We start from the raw sequence: 21,783 nt of genomic DNA, 5'->3' as shown, positions 1-21,783 counted from the left end.
AATTAGCTGGGCGTGGTGGCAGGCGCCTGTAGTCCCAGCTACTTGGGAGGCTGAGGCAGGAGAATGGCCTGAACCTGGGAGGCAGAGGTTGCAATGAGCCAAGATCGTGCCTCTACACTCCAGTCTGGGCAAGAGAGCGAGACTGTGTCTCAAAAAAAAAAAAAAAAAAAAAAAACCTGCTAGCTCTCCTAATTTCTGAGTAAATTAATCTTGACAAAATAAGAAGAGGAAAAGAAAGTCCCCACTTCTTCTATAGTTGTAGAATGGCAAATGCAATTCTGTATCATTAAACTGTCTCTATGGGTCTCAAAAAGATATCTGTACACTCATCTTCATAGCAACATTATTCACAATAGCTAAAAAATGAAAGCAGTGCAAGAATTCATTGGGAGATTAATTGATCAGCAAAATGTAGTGTAGACACAATGGAATATTATTCTGCTTTAAAAAGGAAAGAAATTCTGACATATGCTACAACATGGATGAACCTTGAGGACATTATGCTAAGTGAAATAAGCCAGTCACGAAAAGGACAAATACTGTATGTTTCCACTTACATGAGGTACATCAAATGGTCAAATTCATGAAGACAGAAAGCACAATGGTGGTTGCCAGAGACTGGGTAGGGAAGGAGATGGGAAGTTACTGTTTAATAGGTATGGGGTTCCAATTTGGGAAGATGAAAAAAGTTCTGGAGGGGGAATGGTGGTGATGATGGCACAACAATGTGAATGTACAACCATATTAATATACCACTGAACTGTACACTTAAAAATGGTTATGATGGTAAATTTTATGTATATTTAACCACAATAAAATTTATTTTGAAAATAAACTGATATCCAGGCCTCTAAACAATTCAAGAAGGAGAGAACTTTAACTTTTCACAAATTTCACGAGGAACAGGGTTGAGTGGTTAGTTTGTAGGATGGTGTGGAAACCAGACTTGATGGAAGATGCATACTGGTGAGTGGCAAGATGCTAAGATTGGAAAATTATGGAGATAAAAGATTCTGAATATTTGAATCCCAGGCAGAATCATTTATATAGTTTTAATATGTAGGTATTGATTCCTGTTTTTGAGTAAGGGGAGAGCATGATAAAACCAGAATTTCAGGAATGTTAGTCTGGAATTTATTGAAGGGCAGAAATATGGATTTAGTTAGGGTGACCAAATTATTATAACTTCCCAGAAATGGAAATGGAAGTGGAAGCATACAGTATGTACATGTTTTTGGTACAAGCAATATAGAGCTAAGTGAGCTAAAAAGGAGACAGGAGTCAAAAATAACTTCTAGGAAGAAATATTGATACCATAATTTTTGTGAAAAGGGTATGTGGTAGTTTAAATCTTTAATTTTTAATTCATATAATATAAAAAAGACAGTTATGCTAATAGTGTTTCTTGTCTATATAATTGCAGATCTCTACAATATGGAAATCAGTTCATATATCAGTCAATGCCACGAATGTTAACTCTATGGCTCGATTATGGTACAAAGGCATATGAATGGGAAAAAGGTATAACTCTTCATGTAAAAATTTTAAAGGACTAGGAATTATAACTTTGGTATAAAGTCAGATTTGGCTGGGCAGTCTAATTTCCTAAAAGCTTGGAATGACTTTGATAATTAAGATGTTACATAAGTATGAGTAAGATACTAAATGTTAAAAAGGAAAAACAAATCATAGACATTTAAAGTAGTTTTAATTCAGGGCCACAAATAAAAATCTGATTATTTCTTGATGAACCTAACACATATTAAAATGTGTTAGTTTTAGCCAAATAATTTACCCTACAAATTAAAATGGATAGTGAAAATTAATGTCCCTTGGGTTTTTGAATGGCTGTAAATATTTTTTTCTAGTTGGACAGAGACAACTGTTGTTTCACAGATTGACAAGTGATCTAGCCTTGGGCATGGGAATAACATACTTTAAAGCTATTTTTAAAACAAAATTTTTGTTCTGTGAAATGAACTGATATACTGATTTTTCTCTTTCCTTTACTGTTTTTTAAACTTATTTTTTCCCACAGCTGGCCGTTCCGATCGTGTACAAATGAGGAATGATTTGGGTAAAATAAACAAGGTTATCACAGAGCATACAAACTATTTAGCTCCATATCAATTTTTGACTGCTTTTTCACAATTGATCTCTCGAATTTGTCATTCTCATGATGAAGTTTTTGTTGTCTTGATGGAAATAATAGCCAAAGTATTTCTAGCCTATCCTCAACAGGCAATGTGGATGATGACAGCTGTGTCAAAGGTAAAAGGGTCTTTTACCTTTTTATATGAAAAGGGTCTTTTATCATTTTATTTGAAACTGATTATGTGATACTAATATGTAGATACAAGTTCCAGGGCTTCTCTCCTATATTAGATTAGTAATTTTAAATTGTTTTAAAGAGAGAAATTATAGCATTATATCTTGATATTTGGATATATTTACCATATGAAATGAAGTAACTAGCATGTTTAAGATCAAATAATTCAGCATGTGTTTTCTTTATGAAGTCTAGTAAATGGTTAATGCTTGATGCAAAATGGTTACCTATGTTTTCACAAATATTTTAATCCAAAGTACCTGAATTTTTATTTTTATTTTCCTTAAGAAACAGGATCTTTCTCTGTTGCCCAGGCTGAGAGGAATGGTGGGATCATAGCTCAGTGCAGCCTCAAAGTCCTGGGTTCAAGTGACTCTCTTGCCTCAGCTTCCCAGTAGCTATGACGATAGGGATGTGTCACCATGTACAGCTAATTTTTAAATTCTTTTTGTAGAGATGGGATCTTGCTGTGTTGCTCAGGCTGGGCTTAAACTCTTGGGCTCAAGTGATCCTTCTGCTTTGGCCTCCTAAAGTGCTGAAATTACAGGCATGAGCTATCGTGCCCTGCCAGCACCTGAATTTTTAATACTAAAAAACCGTTATTGCATCATTGAAGGGAATTCATATGTTGGTCGATATATGCAATAAGTAAATGTTTAGAGAATTTAGGCAATACAGAGACATAAAACAAAAATTAAAATTCACACCTTGGGCCATTCATTAAGGTTTTTTTTGTTTGTTTGTTTGTTTGTTTTTGAGACGGAGTCTCGCTCTGCCGCCCAGGCTGGAGTGCAGTGACCAGATCTCAGCTCACTGCAAGCTCCGCCTCCCGGGTTTACGCCATTCTCCTGCTTCAGCCTCCAGAGTAGCTGGGACTACAGGCGCCTGCCACCTCGCCCGGCTAGTTTTTTGAATTTTTTTTAGTAGAGACGGGGTTTCACCGTGTTAGCCAGGATGGTCTCGATCTCCTGACCTCGTGATCTGCCCGCCTCGGCCTCCCAAAGTGCTGGGATTACAGGCTTGAGCCACCGCGCCCGGCCTCATTAATGTTTTCATGTAATTTTATTTGTATATTTTCTAGCATATTTTAACACTAAATTTAATTATGTTGCCATACATTTCACATTTTTCACTTTATTGTTTCCATGTTATTAAATATGATTTAAAGATATTTTAATATATAAAATTCTAAAAAATAGCCTTCAATAACTTATTTAACTGTTTAGTTAATCATGAAGGTTATTTCTATTTTTCTTGCTGTTGTAACACATCTAGCTATGTCTATGTTTATTCTCATTTCTAATTATTTCTTCAGGGCAGATCCCTATAACTTTATAATTCACAAAGTTATAGGGTGGCAATATTTGTATGGCTCTTGATAACATTACCAAATAAATTTTCAGGAAATTTGTATCATGTAAACTTTCATCATGAATACTTTTTAAGTTTTTTGTCAATCAAAAAATTTATCTTTCAAGAATCTTATATAAAATAGTATTTAACTCTTTTTTATGACAGTCTTCTTATCCCATGCGTGTGAACAGATGCAAGGAAATCCTAAATAAAGCCATTCATATGAAAAAATCCTTAGAGAAGTTTGTTGGAGATGCAACTCGCCTAACAGATAAGCTTCTAGAATTGTGCAATAAACCGGTACTATTATAATCTTAGTGCTTATAAACTGATGTGGGGTAATTATATATATATTTATATAATTTGAGCTGATTTTTTCATTTGATTAATTAAAATTCTAACATATAGGTGTACACATATATAAAAATGTATTACGTATTTTAATTATGTATGATTTATCTTAAAGCAGTTTTTATATTTCTAATATATCTTACTTCAAAATACCTTCTAATATTTATAAAAGTTCTTAATGTAAATTAAGAATTTTCTGAGGGTAGATATCCATGTTTCTCAGAAATTTTTAGTAGAGAATATGAAATAAGCCATAAAAATATAAGTATGTAAAATATTCGAAGTTACTTATAGCAGTCTCTATGATTATATCATATCTTTAAACTTTCAAAATTCATATACATTATTAAACTACACTTATGATATGGAAGACGGTTGGGGTTTTACTTCTCATTCTTTTAGTATACATTTCAGTGCCGGTAAGGGGACAAGCACTATGCTAAGGGAAACAAGATGAATAAAATCTGTTCTCTGCCTGAGGTGCTTATAGTCTTATAGGGAACTAAGCAGATGGTTATCTAGAGTAATAAGTACTTTTTTCAGTAGATTTGTGACTAAAGTAGGAATATGGTTACCAGAGTAACCCCATAATTCTACCTAAGGTATTAGAGAAAAACCCTCAAGGATGTATAGGAAAGATAAAAGTGGGAGGTGGGGGTGGTTATAAGGAAGGAGAGAGAAGCTCTTTAATAAGGTACATAGCTAGACTTCACCTGACAAATATTCAGAGTCCATCATTGTTTATAGATGAAAAGATACAGACTATTTCTCACCTTTCCTTTATCAATAAACATCTCAAAAGTGTAATCTGCATTTATTATCTCCATTAATCCCATTTGACCTCTGATGCACTTGACATTATCAAAAACAGTGTATGGTGGCCAACATTTATTAAAACACTAATACTGTTGTAAGTGCTTTACATGTACAGATTTCCAGTTCTTTATCTGAAACCATTGTGGCAAGCTACACCTAGAAATTCAGGAGAGAGTTTAAGGTAATATAGTGCATATTTAATATTTGATATTTCCACTGAGGGTAACCTGTTGGAGTATCCCATAATCAAACACATAACTGTTTCTTCAGTGAGAGTTTGATTTACAGAGCTCTTTGGATTTTCTAATATCTGATAATAGATTTTAGGCCTCTACTGTCTCCTTTAATCATTAAACAATCCTATGATGTAGGTACTATTATTAATGAGGTAAATGGCAGAGGCTAAAATGGGTTGATTAGGAAACCACAGACTGCTAAGAGCCTTTGTAATTACAATATTGTAAAAGTGAAATTTTTGTTCTAGTTGAATTTAAGGTAAACACAAACTAAAATGCACCATTTATTTTTTCAGGTTGATGGAAGTAGTTCCACATTAAGCATGAGCACTCATTTTAAAATGCTTAAAAAACTGGTAGAAGAAGCAACATTTAGTGAAATCCTCATTCCTCTGCAATCAGTCATGATACCTACACTTCCATCAATTCTGGGTACCCATGCTAACCATGCTAGCCATGAGCCATTTCCTGGACATTGGGCATATATTGCAGGGTTTGATGATATGGTAAACTTCAGTTTTATATGACTATGATTTTAAAATTTAGTTGTTAACTTCAAATTAAGATAAAAAGTATATTTCACAGAATCTACATGAATCTTATTTGTGAAGAAAAAAAATTGGAAATACAGAAGAGTAAAATTAAACTCATTTGTACTGATGGCAAAAAAATTCAGTGATTAAAAAAAATTCTGATTCATGATTCACATTCACCCTAATGTTTTGATTTTTCAAATACTCCTATAGTTTTAGTATGACTATAATTTTTACTTTTTCACAGTTTGATTTTTCTTCTACTTTTTTTTTTTTTTTTTTTTTTTGGAAACAGGGTCTCATTCTGTTGCCTGGGCTGGAGTACAGTGGTGTGATCTTAGCTCACTGCAACCTCTGCCTCTCAGGCTTAAGCAATTTGCTCACCTCAGCCTTTTGAGTAGCTGGGGACTACAGGTGCATGTCACCATGCCCCGCTAATTTTTAAAGTTTTTTGAAGATACGGGGTTTCATCATATTGCCCAGGCTAGTCTCGAACTCCTAGGCTCAAGCCATCCTCCTGCTCAGCCTTCCATGTTAGTATAACAAACGTGAGCCACTGTACCCAGTCTATGCTTTGTTTTTAATTTAAGCAGTATTATTCACCTTATTTACTCACTCCATTAGATACACTTAATTTTGGAGGAGTTTGTTTTTTCAGAAATCAAATTACTTTTAATTGATAAAGCATTGAAAAACAGAATCTCAGGCTTTGCAGAAAGATCCTGAAAAGATGTTTCAAAAATCTTTTCAACATTTTGACTGCTTTGAAGGGGGCTGTCTGGATTTGAATATGTAAGTACTTGTATTGGCGATGAAGTAATCTTTTTATGTCGTAGCTATTTTTAATGGGTGAAAATGTTTCTGTTCATAGACAGTCATTGTTTTCATAGGTCATAGATAATTAAAATAAAAAAATTTAAAATACAAATTCACTACATAATATAGCTTGTAAATTTTTTTTTTTTTTTTTTTTTTTTTTTTTTTACGTAACTCAAGGTTTATAATATATAGACATTTACACAGAAATTTTTGGCCCTAATTCATATATAACTCATTATCTTTTAGGTGGAAATTCTTGCTTCTCTTCAGAAACCAAAGAAGATTTCTTTAAAAGGGTCAGATGGAAAGTTCTACATCATGATGTGTAAGCCAAAAGATGACCTAAGAAAGGATTGTAGACTAATGGAATTCAATTCCTTGATTAATAAGGTTTGGAAATAGTTTGCTTTTATTTTATTTATTTATTTTTTATTTTAAAAAAATTTGACTATTATAAAACCAGAATGCTTTTATTTCAGAGTTGCTATAATTACTATCAATCTGATATAGGCATTTTAGTATACAAACGGATCACTCTTAAAAAGCAGGAATGAAATATACTTTTTCATTTTCACTTAATTTTTTTATTGAGATAAAATGTACATGCATAAAACTTAACATTTAACAGTTTTTGAAGTATATTATTGAGTGGCGTTAAGTACATTCACATTGTTACACAATCATCACCACCATACCTCTCCAAAACTTTTTTCATCTTCCCAGATTGGAACTCTGTATCTATTAAACAATAACTTCCCATTTCCCTTCCCCTCAGCCTTCAGCAGCCACCATTTACTTTGTCTCCATGAACTTAACCATTTGAGGTACTTCATATAAGTGCAGTATTTCTCCTTTTATGACTGGCTTAAATCACTTGGCATTATTCAAAGTTCATTCATTTTAGCAAGTGTCAGAATTTTCTCCCTCTAAAAGCCGAATAATAGTCTAATGTTTTCCATCCCTACATTTTATTTATCTATTTATCCAATGATGGACATTTGGAAGCTTCTACCTTTTGCCTGTTAATATATTTATCAAAAGATAAATAGGCTGGGTGCAGTGGCTCAGACTTGTAATCCTAACACTTTCGGAGGCCCAGGAAAGAGGACCACTTGAGGCCAAGAGTTTGAGACCAGCCTGGCCTATATAGTGAAACCCCGTCTCTACAAAAAATAAAAAAAAAAATTAGCCAGGCATGTGTCTGTATTCCTAGCTACTCAGGAGGCTGAAGCAGGAGTATCGTTTGAGCCCAGGAGTTCGAGGCTACAGTGAGCTATGATCATGCCACTGCACTCTAGCCCAGATGACAGAGCCAAGACCCTGACTCTTAAAAATAAATAAATAGATAAATAAAAGGTAATCATTAGCATTTTTTCAGTTCTATTGGTATTTGATTTCTATCTCAAAGATGATATGAGGAATCTTATTAAAGGATTATTATAAATGTATGGTTTTATGTATTTTGAATTATTCTGTAACCAGGTATTTGTAAATGCATAGCGTATGTTTTTTCTATTGGTAAAAATTGATCCATACTGTGGAAAGATGAAACTTCATTATTTTTCTAAAAGCTTTTTCTCCTTTCTTCTCATTGCCTTCCCACATTTTAAAGTCATAGATCTTTAGCATAGAAAAGATGTAGCACTAGATGAGTTTTTAAAAAAAGAACAATTATCGTCTGCTTGGTTTAACCAAAAGTAATTTAAAAATTAATACCACATTAAAAACCTATTTCAAAAGCAATATGAAAAGGAGGATTATTTTTTATTTTAACATATTATTTGGGCTGGGTGTGGTGGCTCATGCTTGTAATCCCAGCATTTTGGGAGGCTGAAAAGGGCAAATCACTTGAGGCCAGTAGTTCGAGACCATCCTGGCCAACATGGCGAAAACCTTTTTCTACTAAAAATACAAAAATTAGCCAGGCACGACAGTGTACGCCTGTATTCCCAGCTACTTGGGAGGCTGAGGCATGAGAATTGGTTGAGCCTGGGAGGCGGAGGTTGCAATGAGCCCAGATCCTGCCACTGCACCCCAGCCTGGGTGACAGAGTGAGATTCTGTCTCAACAACAACAAAAAAGTATTGTTTGTTAAAATGGTATCTTAATTCACTAACTACTGAACCATTAGTATGTTCTCTCCAAAGCTCCCTGAGTGTTTTTCTGAGTATCAGATTTACTTGAGTATCAAGTGGCCTGGCTTTAGTTTACAAATTTACATTAATCAGCTTTGTTACTTTAATTATTTTGTTACATTTTCCCTCATGAACATGGTAAGATAAAATAGCCTGATTGTAAAAATCTATGTTAGTTTTGGAGGCCACACAGTGATCTTTATATGAGATTCTATGGCCATATTGTTTTCCTGGTAGTTATGGAACCTATTTCCTAAAGTGTAAAATGTATTTTTGGTCAGGGATTGTGCTTTTGAATTGAGCAGGTTATAATTATAGATGTGTGCTTACTTCATACAGGTCTAGAATTAAACGTAATACTGTTTATTTTTACCTGATATATCAGGATCAATCAGATGAAATATGTAAGCCTTTCTTCTGCTCAGGGATAGCTTTTGAAATAAGGTTGTGATAAACCACAAGAGAAGCAATACATTTTGAGGATGTCATAGAACTTATGCTCTATTGTTTATGTATTTTAGAAATAATTAAAATTGGCCGGGCGTGGTGGCTCACGCCTGTAATCCCAGCACTTTGGGAGGCTGAGGTGGGCGGATCATGACGTCAGGAGATCGAGACCATCCTGGCTAACACGGTGAAACCCCGTCTCTACTAAAAATACAAAAAATTAGCTGGGCGTGGTGGCAGGCGCCTGTAGTCCCAGCTACTTGGGAGGCTGAGGCAGGAGAATGGCGAGAACCCGGGAGGCGGAGCCTGCAGTGAGCCGAGATGGCGCCACCCTGGGTGACAGAGCAAGACTCCCTCTCAAAAAAAAAAAAAAAAAAGAAATAATTAAAATTAAATAGCAGTCTCTGTGCCTAAAGACTTAATGTTTCAGTAATACCTCTAAAGCAATAGAAAATAAAACAGCAGTATTTTGTCATTGTTAAATATACAACTTAAATATTTTAAACACAATATTCTTGTCACATTAATAGTGAATAATTAAAAAGAAGGACCTACCCAGGACGTTTTTAATAATTTGTAAATAGAGATACTGTCCCAGTAGTTTCCTTCCCTACCATTCAGAATTATTCATGTGTACCACATAGTAAGCCTTCATTGACATTCTTTTGTTATGAAATGAACAATCTTTAGATATATTTGATATAATGTTTAGAAATTTTGAGTTCTATCTTGTTTTTAAATTTATGTGTATTTTTTAACAGTGCTTAAGAAAAGATGCAGAGTCTCGTAGAAGAGAACTTCATATTCGAACATATGCAGTTATTCCACTGAATGATGAATGTGGGATTATTGAATGGGTGAACAACACTGCTGGTTTGAGACCTATTCTGACCAAACTATATAAGGAAAAGGGTACTAAAATTAATTCTTATAAGTATACAGTGTGGGTATAATAGCTACTAAGTCATATAATATGGGTATATTGGTATTAATATATGTTAGCCTATGTTTTTTGATATAAGCCATAGTGAAATTTCTAGATTTTATATACGGAAACACTTAAGTGTTTCCCTCCCTCCCTCCCTTCCTTCCATTTTGATTCCTTCCCTGTCTTCATCCCAATAGGATTTGAGGTAGCTTACAAAACTATATATGAATATTTGTTTTTCACAGATATTGGTTAACAATTCTGAAACTACTTTATGTATATACAGTACTAGTCTTTAGCAAATAAGTAAATACGTTGTATATAATGAGAGCCAGTTTTCTCATTGTTGGAGAAAGGAAAGAGAGAAGGCTAGAATGAAGTCTTATGTTTTAGATTGGAATAAGAGGCTCCAACTGTCCAAACCTGGGATAATTTGAGCAACAAAATAAATAATGATTGTAAACTATTATAACTCATGGAATAAACAAATAAACATGAGTCCATACCGATATAAATAAATATTTGAGTAAATAAATAGGGAAGTGAAATAAATAAATAGGAAATAAGGAATTTCTTCCTTATATTCTAATAGAATTTCAATGAATAAATGTAGAAAGGATGATGGAAATAGGAAATCACCAATTAGCAAACACTATAGTAATACTTATTGTAGGCAGTGATATTAATGAATGCTAAAATTAATAGGCAAAGATGAGAAACAGGTTATTTGAAGAATCTTGAAGTATCTCCCTATCAGATACTTATCAATTATAAAGGGAAAAGTATAGTAACTTTACAGTAGAGAAACAAAAATATAACTGGTCCAAACTCCTTACAAATGTCAAAGTAATGAAAGACAAAGAAAGAGATTTCCCAGATTTGATGACATTAAGGAGTTGACATTTGATGACAACTAAATATAATGTGTAATCCTGGATTGGATCCTGACCCCCAAACAAAGTGTGTTAGTGGAACAGCTGGTGAAATTTGAATAAAGTCAGAAGTTTGGTTAATAATACTGTAACAACAAGAATTTCCTGATTTGAATAATTGTACTATTGTTATGCAAGAATGAACATTAAGGAAAGCTGGGTGAAGAATATGTGGGAACTCCGTATCGATGATGTAACTTTTTGTAACATCTAAACTTATTTTAAAATAAGATGTTTTTAAAGTGCATATGGTATAACACATTAAAAATGAATAGATCAAGTTATCAAAGTGAAGTAGAAAATAAGTGTATGTTTTCATACATAGTTTGTATGGCATTTGCCGTAACAAATTACTGCAAACTAGGCGATTTTAAACAGTAGATATTTATCTTCTCATGGTTCTGGAGGCTAAAGATACAATATCAAGATGTCATTAGAACCATGATCTCTCTGAAGGCTAATGTTCCTTGCCTTTCTTTTAAACTTCTGGTGTTCTGTGGCTTCTGGATGTATTGTACCACATTGCCTTTATTGTTACATAGCATTGTCTCTATGTCTCTGTGTCTCTATTTTCTCACAAGAACACCAGTCATTGGATTATTGAATTAAGGGCCCACCTTAATGACTTTGTCTTAACAACATTACATCTGCAAAGATCCTGTTTCTGAATAAGCTCACATTCCTGGGTACCAAGAATTAGGATTTCAGCATATTTTTTGAGAGATAAAGTTCAATTTATAACATTAAGTAATACTGTTAAATTACTGTATAATGAGTATTATGCCAAGTATGTTAGATACATTATTTTTTTTATTATTAACACGCCTGATTATCCCTGTTTTATGGACAGTGCCAGAGAACTTATGTAACTTGTCTGAGTTCACAGTTGCAAAACTGAAACTCAAAGACACTTGAGTCAGAGTTCAAAGAACTTGCTGTTGACTACTTTATTTATAAGTATGAAATATTGTATATGTCTGAGTTTGGATTTGAAAATATATTTTTTCTTTGATAATTTGTGTCAATGTAAAAATACATGTATATATACATATATATTGATATGTACATATATATGCAAAATAAGTTCATTCATATGGGACTTAATTCTGAGTCTTGTATTCTGTAACTATTTGATTTCATAACACTGGTTTTAACTGACATTAATTTGCATCAATAAGAGGCTTCACTTGGGTAACTACAGTGGTCCCCCCTTACCTGGGGGATTGCTTCAGAATACCCTCACATATCAAAATCCACACATACTCAAGTCTCACAGTCAGCCCTACAGAACCTCCATGTATGAAAAGTCAGCCCTCAGTATATAATGATTTTGCATCCCATGTTTTTGATCCATGTTTGGTTGAAAAATATCACATGTAAGTGGACCCACACAGTTCAAACTCACATTGTTCAAGGGTCATCTGTATCAAGGGAAGATAATGTGGTTTATCATTTTATTATATGATCAGTAACTTTATGTATGCTTAATTGAAAATTTTTCATTTATGCTTGTTTTTCAATAACAATTTGAATAAAAGTAGGTGTTTCCTGTCCAATTTTAACAAAAAAACTTTGCCCCTTTTTTCATTTGGCTGATGTGATTATCGTATATCACTCTTCCTCGCAGGAGTGTATATGACAGGAAAAGAACTTCGCCAGTGTATGCTACCAAAGTCAGCAGCTTTATCTGAAAAACTCAAAGTATTCCGAGAATTTCTCCTGCCCAGGCATCCTCCTATTTTTCATGAGTGGTTTCTGAGAACATTCCCTGATCCTACATCATGGTAAGTTACCAAGAATATTATATGTTGTTATGGTTGAATGTTTATTTTTAATATTTTAGATTTATATTCGCCTCATATGGTATATGGATATTTCATAGGCATTGTGTTTCTTTTAGGTACAGTAGTAGATCAGCATACTGCCGTTCCACTGCAGTAATGTCAATGGTTGGTTATATTCTGGGGCTTGGAGACCGTCATGGTGAAAATATTCTCTTTGATTCTTTGACTGGTGAATGCGTACATGTAGATTTCAACTGTCTTTTCAATAAGGTATGTGATGTGAGTTACTCTTACTAATTGTATGTTTTCCCCCAATTTCCTTTTCTCAACAACTGTTCTTCCTTGACATACCTGTTGGTAGCAGTTATACTCACAGTTGAGTTATATTGATAATTTGTTGACTAGTTTTCATCAGTCGATCATGTAGTAATGCATATTAGGATGGAGAGAACTTAGAAGAGTGATACTGTACAGCTAGTACTGAATTTGAAGTCCAAGAACATAGGTTTAGGTTCTGACTCAGTTATTAGTTATGTGAATATGAGCAGATCAGTTCATTTTACTGAGACTCAGTTTTAGAGAGACAGAGTAGTTTAATATGATAGTTTCCATTCTAGCAACATATCAGAATTATCCAATAATTTTAAAAAAATTTATAGATACCCAGGAGATTCAGATTCTGTAGATCCAAAGTGGGGCCTGGGAATAAATTGAGGCAATTGGACCCATCTTTAAGGCCCCCTACAATTTTCCAGTATTAGAATCCTGCAGGGCAGACTGGTAGGTTAGCGCACTATTTTCTTCACCTCCATCATCTACAGGTTGCGTTGTGCTGTCACAAGAAACCACGAAAGATCATAGATCCAACTGAGAATAAATCAGAGATAAAACACTGGCATGGGTTAAACCATACAAGAGAGGAATTTAGGGTAACTGATTGGAGGGATGAAAGGTCCCTAGAAAAGGCAGATTAGAGGACAGCAGAAAATGAACAACTGGACTTCATTATATGACACATTTTATTTCCTTTATGAGGGGATGTGAGCATCTGGCCCTTGGCTGCTTCTCATCTCTTGTTTTAAGATGAAAGCGTTAAAGAAAAATAGAAATATATGAGAATATTTGTATTTCATATTACTCAAGAAAGACAAAGAAAATATGAGACTAAATATTGAATGCATAAACGTTCTCTGTAATACTGTTTATTCACGGTACTAAACTCAGTGAAAGGGAAGTCCACTTATCTCCTAGATCTTATCCAGGATCAAGTATGGTTTCAGTTCTATAAAAGCAAAGGCAGAGAGCTACATGGCTCCTTCATGTTAACAAACCTCTAATGTAATTACAACATAAATATTTTGAAGGTATTTTTGCTCTTTGTTGAAAGAATCTGGACATGAAGTTCTCTGAGTAAAGATTTTTAAATTCTAACATTGTTAGTTTGTAACAAAATGTATTGTTTCTAAGGGAGAAACCTTTGAAGTTCCAGAAATTGTACCATTTCGCCTGACTCATAATATGGTTAATGGAATGGGTCCTATGGGAACAGAGGGTCTTTTTCGAAGAGCATGTGAAGTTACAATGAGGCTTATGCGTGACCAGCGAGAGCCTTTAATGAGGTAATCATCTATACTTTGTAAATAATTTAACAGTAACCTTGAATATAATTATTGGCCCCTACATATGTTTGTTTTTATATGGGAAACACTTTGCACTGACTGAAATAGTTTTTTTAAATAATAGCTTTATGCAGATATAATTTACATACCATAAATTCACCCCTTTAAAGGTACATAATTAAGTGGTTTTTACTATAGTCACAAGATTGTGCAACCATTACCACTATCTAATTTTAAAACATTTTCATCAGCCCAAAAAGAAATTCCACAGGCATTAGCAGTCACTCCTGATTCCTTCGCCCTCCTACCCCTGCTGTCTACTTATAACCACTCATTTATAATATTTTCTATCGCTATGGATTTACCTGTTCAGGACATTTCATATAAATGGAATCATCTAATATGTGGCCTTTCATGTTTTTCTTTCACTTAATGTAATATTTTCAGTGTTCATCATGTATCAGTATTTCATTGTTTTTTATTGCCAGATGGTATCCTGTTATATGGATATACTACATTTTCTTTTTCTGTTCATCAGTTAAGAGACATTTGGATTGTTTCCACCTTTTTTGTATTATAAATAGTTTGGCTGTGAACATTGTGCACAAGTTTTATGTGGACATATGTTTTCGGTTCTTGTGTGTATACCTGGGAGTGGAATTGCTGGGTCATATGTTAAATCCTATACTTCACATTTTGAAGAACTCTCAAATCATTTTCCAAAGCAGTTGTAACAATTTATAATCCCACTAGTAATGTATGTGGGTTTCAATTTCTCTACATCTTTTCTAACACTGGTTATTGTCTGCCTTTTTTATTTTACCCATTCTAGGGATGTGAAGTTGTATCTCATTGTGGTTTTCATTTGCATTTCCCTAATGACCAGTGATGGTGCGCATCTTTTCATGTGTTTGTTGGCCATTTGTAGATCATCTTTGGACAAATGTCTGTTGAAATCCTTGGCCCACTTTCTTTTTTTTTTTTTTTTGAGTTGGAGTCTCGCTCTGTCGCCCAGGCTGGAGTGCAGTGGCCGGATCTCAGCTCACTGCAAGCTCCGCCTCCCGGGTTTACGCCATTCTCCTGCCTCAGCCTCCCAAGTAGCTGGGACTACAGGTGCCCGCCACCTCGCCCGGCTAGTTTTTTGTATTTTTTAGTAGAGACGGGGTTTCACTGTATTAGCCAGGATGGTCTCCATCTCTTGACCTCGTGATCCGCCCGTCTCGGCCTCCCAAAGTGCTGGGATTACAGGCTTGAGCCACCGCGCCCGGCCTGGCCCACTTTTAAATTGGGTTGTCTTTTTATTCTCTTTTTTTTTTCCTTTGAGACAGGGTTTCGCTATCACCCAGTCTGGAGTGCAGTGGCATGATCTCGGTTCACTGCAACATCTGCCTCCTGGGTTCAAACGATTCTCGTGCCTCAGCTTCCTAAGTAGCTGGGACAGCATGTGCACATGAGCCACCATGTCGGGCTAATTATTGCGTTTTTAGAAGAGTTTGGGTTTTACCATGTTGGCCAGGCTGGTCTTAAACTCCTGATCTCAAGTGATCCTCCTGCCTTGGCCTCCCAAAGTGCTGGGATTACAGGCATGAGCCACCATGCCTGGCCTATTCTTGAGTTGAAGAGTTTGTTTGTTTGTTTGAGACAGTCACCCAGGCTGGAGTGCAGCAACATGATCTCCACTCACTGCAACCTCCGCTTCCTGGGTTCAAGCGATTTCCCTGCCTCAGCCTCCCCAGCAGAGAAGGGGTTTTGCCATGTTGCCCAAATGGGTCTCGAACTCGTAAGCTCAAGCCATCCACCCGCCTCAGCCTCCCAAAGTGCTGGGATTACAGGCATGAGCCACCCTGCCCAGCCAAGTTCCAAGAGTTCTTTACACATTTTGGATACAAGGCCTTTATAAGATACAATTTTCAAATATTTTCTTCCATCTGTGGGTTGTCTCTTCACTTTCTTTGATGATGGCCTTTGAAACATAAAAGTTTTAAATTTTGATGCAGTCTAATTTTTTTTTTTCTTCTGGTTATTTTTGGTTTTTCTGGTGTCATATCTAAGAAACGATTCCCTAATCCAAAGTCATGAAGATTTATACCCATGTGTTCTTCTAAGTATTTTTGACTTTTAGCTCTGCTATTTAGAACTTTTATCTGTCTTCAGTTATTTTGTATATATGGTGTAAGGTAGGGGTCCATATTCATTTTTTTTTTTGCACGTGCATATCCATTTGTCCTAGTACCGTTTTTTGAAAAGAATATTTTCCCCCTCATTTAATTATCTTGGCTTTTTTGTTGAAATGGTCAATTGATTTTCAGCCATATTCTATTGATCTATATGCCTAACCTTATGCTAACAACACAGTATTTTGATTATTGTACCTTTGTCGTAAATTTTGAAATCAGAAAGTGTGAGTGCTCCAACTTTGCTTTTTTCCCCCCAAAATCATTTAGCTATTATGGGTCCCTTAAATATTTCCATATTAATTTTAAAATCAGTTTGGATTTTGATAGGAATGACATTGAATTTGTAAATCAATTAGGGAGTATTGCTGTCTTAACCATATTAAGTCTTCTGATCCATGAACATGGAAGGTTTTTCCATGTATTTGAATTTTATTTTTTTCATCAATGTTTTGTGGTTTTTAGGGTCAAGTCTTATATTTAACTTTTTAAAATTGTATTCCTAAGTATTGTATTCCTTTTGGTTTTATTCTAAATGGAATCTTTCTTAATTTCATTTTTGGATTGTTCATTGCTAGTGTATAGATATACAATTGATATTTATATATTGATATTGTATCTTACAATCTGCTGAATTCAAGTATTAGTTCTAATAATTATTTTTGTGACTTCCTCAAGATTTTCTCTCCGCAACAACATGTCATCTGCAGATATAGTTTTCCTTCTTCCTTTCTAATATTAATGCCTTTTATTTCTTTTTCTTGCCTACTTGCCCTAGCTAAATCAATGTCGAATAGACATGCTAGAAGTGGACATCCTTGTCTTGTTCCTGATCTTAGGGGTAGAGCAGTCAGTCTTTGACCTTTAAGTATGAAGTTAGCTGTGGGAAACAGATTGTTTGAAAGGACTTTTAAAGCTTATTTATTCACCTTCATTATTTAAAAGCTGTCTATCAGACATTATGGTAGAATACTGGTTAGTTGGGCATATGCAAAAGCAAATTCTCTGAAATAGGAAGTATATCATAACTAGTTAGAGGTTTATTGCAGTAACCCAGGAAAGGATGATGGTGTACTGGATAGTGTCACGGCAGTAGAGACGGAGATAAGTGAAGAGATTCCAAAGAGATTTAGGAGGTGTAATTGCATGTTAGAGGAAGACGGGGCAAGGATGATTCCTACATTTTTGTCTGGGTGGATGATGATTTGGGGAATATGGAGAAATAGTTGGGAAAAGGTAATGAATTTTATTTTGGAGATACTGAGTTTGAGGTGCTTGGAACATATCCAACTGGGTATTTCCCATAGGTAATTGGATTTGATGTTTAGAGTGCAGAAAAAAAGGTCTGGGCTAGGTCTCTATGGTAGCTATAGATGTTATATGGTTATTGAAGACATAGTAAGGGATAAAATTCCTTCATTCAACATATAGACATTTACCAGTTCACAGTATACACTTAGAGATGGCACATAGAACTCATCTTACTCTATTCTCCGAAACACCTCTGACTCTCCTCTATCTTGCCTTTTTTCCTGCCTTCCCTTCTCTTAACCTCCCCTCACACCAAAACAGAAATTTCACGTAACTTAATGAAGAGGTAGTAATGTGTATTATAAGAGTATTACCGTTAGCTTCTTATCCTTCACTTAAATATTGATGTTAGCAAGATTTCTTCATGCAAAGGTAACATCGTACCACAATATCTCTTTCAATTTTAGTGTCTTAAAGACTTTTCTACATGATCCTCTTGTGGAGTGGAGTAAACCAGTGAAAGGGCATTCCAAAGCATCACTGAATGAAACTGGAGAAGTTGTCAACGAAAAGGTTAGTAGAAGGTATAGCTTGATATGGGCTGTAGTCCTCATCTCTACAAATGAACTTGATATGCAGCTATAGTTCTCATCTCTATGCATGAGAACTGCCTGGAAATACTGTTAGTAACTATTAATTACACTGAAATCTAGTTCTCTAGTATCACAATGCCGTAAGTTTTCTTTTTGTCACTAATGTTAACAGTATTCTCATTTGTATAATAAAACTGTTCATGGGACACTTGTTTAACCATAGACAATTCACAGTTATGAGATACAGTTAGCCATCCTGGCTAACACGGTGAAACCCCATCTCTACTAAAAAAATACAAAACGTAGCCGGGCGAGGTGTCGGGTGCCTGTAGTCCCAGCCACTCGGGAGGCTGAGGCAGGAGAATGGCGTAAACCTGGGAGGCAGAGCTTGCAGTGAGCTGAGGTCCGGCCACTGCACTCCAGCCTGGGCGACAGAGCGAGACTCCGTCTCAAAAAAAAAAAAGTCTTGTACAGGCTTACTAAATACAATGAATTATACCAACTATAATAAAGATTAAAAATTTACATTCCAGGTAACTACCTTAAGAGTTTAAATCCACTTTCATCCTACTGATATAGCTTGAGGAAGGCTAGACCCGTATGCCCCCATCCTTCATGTCATCCTTAACCCTTTGTCTTGAGAAAGGAGGTTTAGCTGCTTCTTTAGTTCTTCAATTTCTTTTTCTTGCTCTATTATCTTCATCTGTAGGGTGAGATTAGTATTTCCAGATTTTTGGGAAAGTTCACTTTGTAGCAGTTGAAGAGCAGATGGTCTCTGGGACATGTTCCTTTTCATTAAGTGCTAGATATACTTGGCTTGTACTGGATACCTTTTACTGAGGGATTCCAGTATCTGACCAGTTCTTGAACCTGTTAAAACTTCTGCTTGCTCCATTTCTGTTCTAAACAGCTGAAAGAGCTCTAGCAGAATCACACTCAAGCTGTATACATATCTAACTGGACAAAGCCAGCCCTGGTCTCTACAAATAGTTTTTTTTAATTAGCCAGGCGCAGTGGCACACTGCTGTAGTTCCAGCTGCTTGGGAGGCTGAGGTGGAAGGATCACTTGACCCCAGGAGTTGGAGGCTGCTGTGAGCTATGATGACATCACTGCACTCCAGCCTGGGCAAGAGTGAGACTCTTGGCATCATACTCAGATCCTTCCAACTGTTGGGATGAAGCGTACAGAAAAGTACCCACTCTGGATATATGTGTTGGTGTTCTCTATCCGTTTCTATTGGTCCAGTCTGTGTTCTTTTGTAAGATGTCTGGGCAAGCCAGACCAAAGTCTCCTATTTTTACTTGCTGATCAGAGACATGAAGAAAAATATTTCTAGGCTTCAGATCTCTGTTTACAATTCCCATGTTATGTATGTAAAACACAGCTTCCACTAATTCTTGAAAATTTTTTGTTGCAACACTAGCCATAAGGACAATCAAACTTATCCACACACTCTTGGCCCTGTTTGTTTCTCTCAGCTAGCCAGTCCCACAGGTGGAGCTTGCACCCCTGCATCTGGATGTGCAGCATCAGGTGGTACTGCACCTCTATCCCCAACAAGTTGAAGTTTTCTTCGGAAGATTCCTCAGTGGATGTGAAATTCTCCTCTTGGAGGGAATTACAGCTGAGCAGCAGGGGCCGTTCCACAACTGACCTGGTGGACAAACCCGCCAAGCCATTTTCCGGGAGCTCCAGGGATGATTCAAATTCACTGGTGTCTCTTAAGATGGAATTGAGCCGGGTGCGGTGGCTCAAGCCTGTAATCCCAGCACTTTGGGAGGCTGAGACGGGCGATCACGAGGTCAGGAGATCGAGACCATCCTGGCTAACACGGTGAAACCCGTCTCTACTGAAAAATACGAAAAACTAGCCGGGCGAGGTGGCGGGCGCCTGTAGTCCCAGCTACTCGGGAGGCTGAGGCAGGAGAATGGCGTAAACCCGGGAGGCGGAGCTTGCAGTGAACTGAGATCGGGCCACTGCACTCCAGCCTGGGCGACAGAGCGAGACTCCGTCTCAAAAAAAAAAAAAAAAAGATGGAATTGATGGTGTAGTTCACCAGCTTGTTATTCTGATTTTGAGTGTCAGATTCTCCAAAGGGTTTTTCTTTTCTGAGGTGAGCTTAGTGAAGATAATGGATGAGCTGCTACTTTCACCATTTTTAACACCATATTGGTATCTGTACTCTGCTTGGTCGGAGAACACTTCCAGAAATGGCAACTGAATGGAAGCTCTATCAACACTTCCAGAAATGGCAACTGAATGGAAGCTCTATCTGCTTGTGGTTGGATCACTTGAACATGTTCTGTCCATGCAATGTGATAACCAGTGATATTAGGGTGCTGGACTGCCAGCACCTTCATTCCTCGTAGTTCCTTCATGCAATCTTAGTTGCACCCTTAATCAGGATTTTTTAAATTGCATAATACTGACCATCTAATTTATTCCTGACCTTGTATACTCTTTCCTATCCACCTTTTCCTAAGATGGCAAGTTTTTCAAATTCATTTAAGTAACATGAAGTTTGTGCTTCAGAGGCTACTTCCCTTGATCTGATTTTCTGGATATGAGAAATAGCCCCACAAGGATCCTGATGAACTGTCTCTTTAGTGGACTTCATTAAGTGAGTAATAGCTCTGTGGTGATGTAGTCTCAATGAGCTAAACTCGTCACAAGTGAAAGAAGACAGCAGCCCCATTATGATAAAGGTCTGGCAAAGTAACTTAAACACCTGTCTTAAATGAACTGGGTTTGGTTCATGCACATGGCTCAAGTGCTTCACCAAAGAAATAAGCAGGAGCTGGTTTGCAACTGCATAAAGGGAAAGTTGGCTGTTGTAGGGGTTCTTTTAAACACCTGCAGTTCTGCTGGAACATAAGTCATATTTAGAGTCCAGGCTCTTGGCGGAAAAGTCGATGGCAGACAGCACAGCAACAGCCCCCATCCCGTGGCCCTCCTCTTTGCACTCCCGGGCTGCAGCCCAGTCCACCGGCCCACCTAGCACCACCTCCAAGAATTATTCTTTTTTTTTTTTTTTTTCCTTTTTTTTTTTTTTTTTGAGATGGAGTCTCGTTCTGTCGCCCAGGCTGGAGTGCAGTGGCCGGATCTCAGCTGACTGCAAGCTCCGCCTCCCGGGTTTACGCCATTCTCCTGCCTCAGCCTCCCAAGTGGCTGGGACTACAGGAGCCCGCCACCTCGCCCGGCTATTTTTTTGTATTTTTTTAGTAGAGACAGGGTTTCACCGTGTTAGCCAGGATGGTCTCCATCTCCTGACCTCGTGATCCGCCCGTCTCGGCCTCCCAAAGTGCTGGGATTATAGGCTTGAGCCACCGCGCCCGGCCAAATTATTCTTATAATAACATTATTCTTCCTTTTGCATTCAGATATGCTTAAGAAATTGTACAGTTCCAAGTAGCTCACTTAGAACACCCATTTGTGTGTACTAACATCATGTAAATATTAGGCAGTAGATCACTGTTATTCAA

At 36.4% G+C, this 21,783-nt stretch overlaps 1 protein-coding gene and 1 pseudogene across 4 annotated transcripts in view; one reads left to right on the top strand and one right to left on the bottom strand.

Moving 5' to 3' along the window:
* The window catches only part of ATR (ATR serine/threonine kinase), a 125,186-nt gene that overhangs the window by 102,672 nt on the left and 731 nt on the right, over positions 1 to 21,783 (top strand). For 3 of the 4 annotated variants that reach the window (XM_023215343.2, XM_023215341.2, XM_023215339.2), the window contains 10 exons: positions 1,424 to 1,521; positions 2,039 to 2,271; positions 3,848 to 3,982; positions 5,382 to 5,591; positions 6,684 to 6,827; positions 9,781 to 9,931; positions 12,507 to 12,663; positions 12,780 to 12,933; positions 14,131 to 14,282; positions 18,175 to 18,280. In XM_023215343.2, the coding sequence (XP_023071111.2) occupies positions 1,424 to 1,521; positions 2,039 to 2,271; positions 3,848 to 3,982; positions 5,382 to 5,591; positions 6,684 to 6,827; positions 9,781 to 9,931; positions 12,507 to 12,663; positions 12,780 to 12,933; positions 14,131 to 14,282; positions 18,175 to 18,280 (1,540 nt within the window). Of the gene's footprint in view, positions 1 to 1,423; positions 1,522 to 2,038; positions 2,272 to 3,847; positions 3,983 to 5,381; positions 5,592 to 6,683; positions 6,828 to 9,780; positions 9,932 to 12,506; positions 12,664 to 12,779; positions 12,934 to 14,130; positions 14,283 to 18,174; positions 18,281 to 19,779; positions 20,048 to 21,783 lie in introns of those variants that run through there. The other variant, XM_023215342.2, reaches the window with a different exon arrangement.
* Positions 20,333 to 21,300, bottom strand: LOC111544699 (annotated as a pseudogene).

This window comes from Piliocolobus tephrosceles, chromosome 2, assembly GCF_002776525.5.
Source record: "Piliocolobus tephrosceles isolate RC106 chromosome 2, ASM277652v3, whole genome shotgun sequence".
Lineage (NCBI taxonomy): Eukaryota > Metazoa > Chordata > Mammalia > Primates > Cercopithecidae > Piliocolobus > Piliocolobus tephrosceles.
This window is presented reverse-complemented; position numbering and strand designations above follow the sequence as displayed.